At 41.5% G+C, this 5383-nt stretch overlaps 1 protein-coding gene across 1 annotated transcript in view; it reads right to left on the bottom strand.

The window, feature by feature from the left end:
* Positions 1-4152: 4152 nt before the first annotated feature.
* LOC132038053 (COBRA-like protein 4) overlaps positions 4153-5383 on the bottom strand; it is a 5607-nt gene continuing 4376 nt past the window's right edge. The window contains exon 7 of the mRNA XM_059428779.1: positions 4153-4521. Within this exon, the coding sequence (XP_059284762.1) occupies positions 4153-4521 (369 nt within the window). The remainder of the gene's footprint in view (positions 4522-5383) is intronic.

Below are 5383 nucleotides of genomic sequence, written 5' to 3'. Positions count from 1 at the left end.
ACGGACCAAACGATCGAACGAATCGTGTCCACTTAGTACTTGCTACGGCAAAAACGAAGAAACGGACGAAGTCTTCATATCATGTACATGCAAATACTTGCAATATTAAGATCATTAAAAATTCATTGCGGATGTGTCTTCTTGTTAAAACGGCCTACCCTGGTGATTACCACCGAAATTCGGCATCATTTTTAACAAAATACCCTATACCGAGGATTATAGTCGAAATTCGACAAAGGCAACAAGGTCACATTGAACCGAGCCAAAATCTTGTAAACACCCCAAATGGGGACTGCTGTATTAAAAATTGGTAAGGCCAAAAAAATATCGGCCCTAAAAATGCCTAACGTGATTCGGAGACGTCTGAATTCACAAAGCATAAATAAGTCCCACGGGCAAACCACTCGATCAAATTCCCGGACAAAATGTACCGGACAAAGAGAAAAGCCAATATTCAGGCACAGTCCAAAAAAATGACTCCGAGTCTCTGCTTGTCCTTAAAACGGACCGACAATTCGGGCAAAAGTTATAACAAGCATTCAAGCAAAAGAATAAAGAGAATCGGAACGGAAAATGCACATTTCATATATGGAGGTCTTTTACACCCGAAATTCCTATGAATTAAAAAAAAAAAAAAAAAAAAACCAAAAAGGCAAAGGCAAAATAAAGGCTAAGCACGTGCTACGATCCCGTACAAACCGGAACCAAAACGCTCGAATACTGTCTGCTCGGAATTGTTATAGCCCGTATTTTGTACTTTTGGAGATTTTGAAGTCGTCGGGGAAAGTTAAGGGGCGAGACCATTTTCAAAATTATTTTAGTGCATAAGTTGGTTATGAATACTATTTATGAATATTATTGGACGGAAATATTGAGAAAGGCTAGGGCAAAAGAAGAGAAATTCGGAAAATGGGCCGTGAAAATAATGCGGAAGGTCGGGGACAAAATGGTAATATTGATAAAAGTCGAGGGTAAAACGGGAATTTTCACATGAGTTTCATGAAAGTTCATGAAAGGGGCCATATTTGTATTTTAAGAAAATTCTAGGAAAGAAGAAAATATTAGTCATCTTTTGGTAAGTTTGAAGAAAATTCAAGAAAAGAAAAGAAAAGTCAAGAAAAAAAGAAGAAAAATCTAGAAAAGGAAGAAGAAAGTTATGTGACCAAACTTGAGGGGCTTAATTATAAATATGGAAAATTGGTGGAAGACATGTATATATATATATGGGATGTCATCTTTTAATTCAAGAAATTAGAGAGAAAGAAAGAAAGAAAGAAAGAAAAAAAAAAGAAGAAGAGAAGAAACCAATTCGGCCAAGAAGGAGGGAGAGAGAAAGATCAAAAATCTTGCCAAAAAATTTTGTCTCATGGTATTTCTACTAATTCAAGGATGCTCTCCGACATGGTATAGTTGTTGAAGCAAGAGGATTACTGCTGGTGCAAAACTCCAACCTTAGCTAAGTTGAGAAGTTGTGAAGGAAAGGTAAGAATTCATCTCCTTGTTATGTTATGAATGGTTTGGTATGTTGTAGTAAGTGGGAAAGAATGAAATTTATAAGAAAATATGGATGTTGAAGTTGTAGCCGTACATGGGGTGTGTATGTAAGTGATGGACTAATTTATTTGACATGTTGAATTTGTTGTATTGCGGGTACGTTTTGGAGGATTGAATTCATTTCATGTAGTGTGTTGCTTGTTGTGGTGATGCATAGAAAACATGGAAAATTTATGGAAAGAAAGGAATAAATTTTATGAAATCTTGTGTTGTTGTAATGTATGAAAAAATGAGAATTCAAGAAAGTATGCATGTAGTATATGTAGCATGTTGGTTGTTGTTGAAGTGCCAAGAAATAAGTGAAAAAATTCATGGACGAATGTATATAGTATAGTGGCCGTGTGGTCCTTGTTTGGTGTAGGAGAAAATGAATCAATTCCATTTGGCATTTTGATTGTTATGTTGTTGTTGTAATGTAAGGAGATGGATGACAATGCATGAAAACGGGGGTGAAGTGATTATGGTCGAAATAGGTAATTTGGTAAGTTAATGTAAATTGGTGTAATTTGACATTTTAGTTGTTGTTGTTATGGATCATGTGATGTAAAACGAAGGTCGTGGTTAAAGCTTGCGTACATGAATGATAATGAGATGTATGATTGTTGTGGAATTGGAAGGTTTCGGATAAGGTAAAATGTTGATTGAGTTGTTGAAAGATTACGTGAATTGAATTGAATTGAATTGAATATAAACGGAATGTTATTGGTAAGATTGTTGGTATTGTTGTTGGTTTGGCCGAGTTGAATTCTCGGATTGCTGTTGATTAATGAATTGAGCCGAGTTAGATTCTCGGGGGTGGTATATTTACAGGGGAGATGCTGCCGAAATTTCGGTAGACCATAAGTGAATGTACTTGAAAGGTTAAGACAAGTATATGTTGATGAATCTAACGATAGTGACGATCTTCTTGAATGTAGACTAACAAGTTGGACGAACAAGCGTAGCTAGTAAGGCGCGAGCGCGAGTATGTTAAGGCTCGTCCCTTTTCCAACTATGGCATGAATCATACGTTGCGATTTTATAAATGCTCCTTAGCGTCCTTATTTTCAAAAGTTCGAAGTTATGATTTCAAAGCATGATTTTCCTTCCTAAAAGTTTATGAATGATTTCAAAATATCCATTTTTCTCCAAAATCCAAGTTTTACGATTTTCGAAAGTTTTATGACCAAAACAACGACTATGATTTTAGGATGACCATGATGATGCTAGATATGAGGAAATGACTAGAACGAATATGTCAAGGATATGTTCTTACCATGAATATGACGATATGAAATGTTAAGCTATTTTGGGATAATGACTATTTTAAAGGTTTCAAAGTATATGAAATGATATGTTATGACCGTTTTATGATTTCCGAAATGTTATCCTTCATTGATAGTCTCGCCTTATTATTAGTTCTTTCGAGGTGAGATAAAGCGCCCATGATTATTCCATAATACAATCGGAGGTTACCGACCTTACGTGACTCCGATAGAGTTATAGCTCTTCTTCGGGCTCCCCCGCATGCTACGACATGATACATGTATAAGTATACGTATATGTATATATGTATATGGGAGAAGATGGGGAAAAGGGCGAGGCGCTATAGGCGCGCGACCCTTTGATCAGTTGGAGAATGATATGATATCGTCCGGACGCGGGATGCCGGACGCGGGATAAGTGGTTAAATGGATCGGAGCCGTGCGCCTCGCAATATGGTATGTTCTATTTTCTTTATATATGAAAATGAGATGTTTTTCAAGAAAGAATACGTACATGTATATATACAAATGGATCGGGCTGCACATTCCGCGGCATAGTATATGGATCGGGCTGCACGTTCGCGCACGCATTAAGCATGCGTGATTCCCGCGCTTAAGAGGCACTCATACCTACGGAGTTACAGACTTCATACATGACATGCACCATATGTACAAGTATACTCTCTTATACATGCTCTACTTTTTCATACCATGTTCGTATCATGGCTTACATACTCGATTACATTGCTCGTACCGACCCCTCTTCTTCGGGGCTGCGTTTCGTACGCGCGGAGTACACCGACGACGAAGCCAGGGCAGATGATGTCCCAGCGAAGTTGGCAACTCCAACCATTCTGGAGTGTCGTCGAGTCAGTGTGCTATGCTATGATGTCTTGTCCGAAGTTAGAGACTTTGCAGACATAGTCGTGGGTTCGGAGTCAATGTATGTGCTATGATACAAGTTTTGTACGGTTACATATTTTATTTGATTTGGCGAAAGGTTTAATTTTTCAGAATCCTATTATGTATACTTGACTTAGAGATTCAAAAAAATTTAGTACGTAGTAAGAGTCAGTGGGTTCGCTCGGCTCCGGTTACGGGGTCGGGTGCCCATCACACCCTAGTGAGATCGGGGTGTGACAGGAATCCTCGGAATCGGTATCAAGAGCTCTCTTGGCTTCCTCCTGGCTTCGAGTATCAGGGCCGGGAGATCCGTAAAACCATGTTCGGCTTGCTCAAGGGTGGCCCTCCGGGACTTCCACCGTTCATACTCCACTGCAATCGTGGTATGAGCTTCGACCTCCCAGCTCCTGAAGCTTTCGCCGTCGGCCTCGGGCAAGCTTGGCCACTAATCTCATCTCTCTTCATCGAGGACTCCTTGGATTTGAGTGGCCAATTCGAACTCGACTCTGAGAAGGTCATTAGCCTCGGCTGTCTCCTCGAGTTCGGTTTTCAGCTCGTCGCATATCCGGGCCCTATCCTCAACTTTTTGCTCGGATACCCTCATTCTCTCCTTATACTTAGCACTCTCGGATTCAAGCAGCCGATGCCTCTCGGCCATGTTCACGGCATCATTCTTGACCAAGTCAAGCTCCCCCCGGAGTTGAGTGATAATGGTTTCGAGTTCACCGAGCCTCGAAGAAAAATGAGCATTATCTTGGCTAAGGCCGACCTTCTCCGCTTCCAGAAGCCGGTTCTTCTCGACCATCCCGGCCAATTCATCCTTTAACCGAAGGTTTTCTGCGAGAATCGGAACGGAAAATGCATATTTCATATATGGAGGTCTTTTACACCCGAAATTCCTATGAATTAAAAAAAAAGCTGAAAAGGCAAAGGCAAAATAAAGGCTAAGCACGGGCTGCGATCTATACAGTACCGTTTGGAACCGAACGCTCGAATCGTGCCGCCGGAATCCTCGAAATCGGTGTACGAGAGCTCTCCCGGCTTCCTCCCCGGCTTCGAGTATCAAGGCCGGGAGATCCGTAAAACCATGTTCGGCTTGCTCAAGGGTGGCCCTCGGGACTTCCACCGTTCATACTCACCGCAATCGTGGTATGAGCTTCGCGCCCTCACACTCCTAAAAGGCACGCCAAATCGGCCTCAGCCTGGGCCAACTTGGCTACTAATTCATCTCTCTCTTCATCGAGGACTCCTTGGATTTGAGTGGCCGATTCGAACTCGACTCTGAGAAGGTCATTAGCCTCGGCTGTCTCCTCGAGTTCGGTTTTCAGCTCGTCGCATATCCGGGCCCTATCCTCAACTTTTTGCTCGGATACCCTCATTCTCTCCTTATACTTAGCACTCTCGGATTCAAGCAGCCGATGCCTCTCGGCCATGTTCACGGCATCATTCTTGACCAAGTCAAGCTCCCCCCGGAGTTGAGTGATAATGGTTTCGAGTTCACCAAGCCTCGAAGAAAAATGAGCATTATCTTGGCTAAGGTCGACCGACCTCGCTTTCCCGTGTTCGTTCTTCGACTCATCCCGGCCAATTCATCTTAACCTGAAGGTTTTTGCGGAGAATCGGAACGAAAAATGCACATTTCATATATGGAGGTCTTTTACACCCTAAATTCCTATGAATTA

The sequence above is a fragment of the Lycium ferocissimum genome, chromosome 11 (genome assembly GCF_029784015.1).
Source record: "Lycium ferocissimum isolate CSIRO_LF1 chromosome 11, AGI_CSIRO_Lferr_CH_V1, whole genome shotgun sequence".
Classification (NCBI taxonomy): Eukaryota; Viridiplantae; Streptophyta; class Magnoliopsida; order Solanales; family Solanaceae; genus Lycium; species Lycium ferocissimum.
This window is presented reverse-complemented; position numbering and strand designations above follow the sequence as displayed.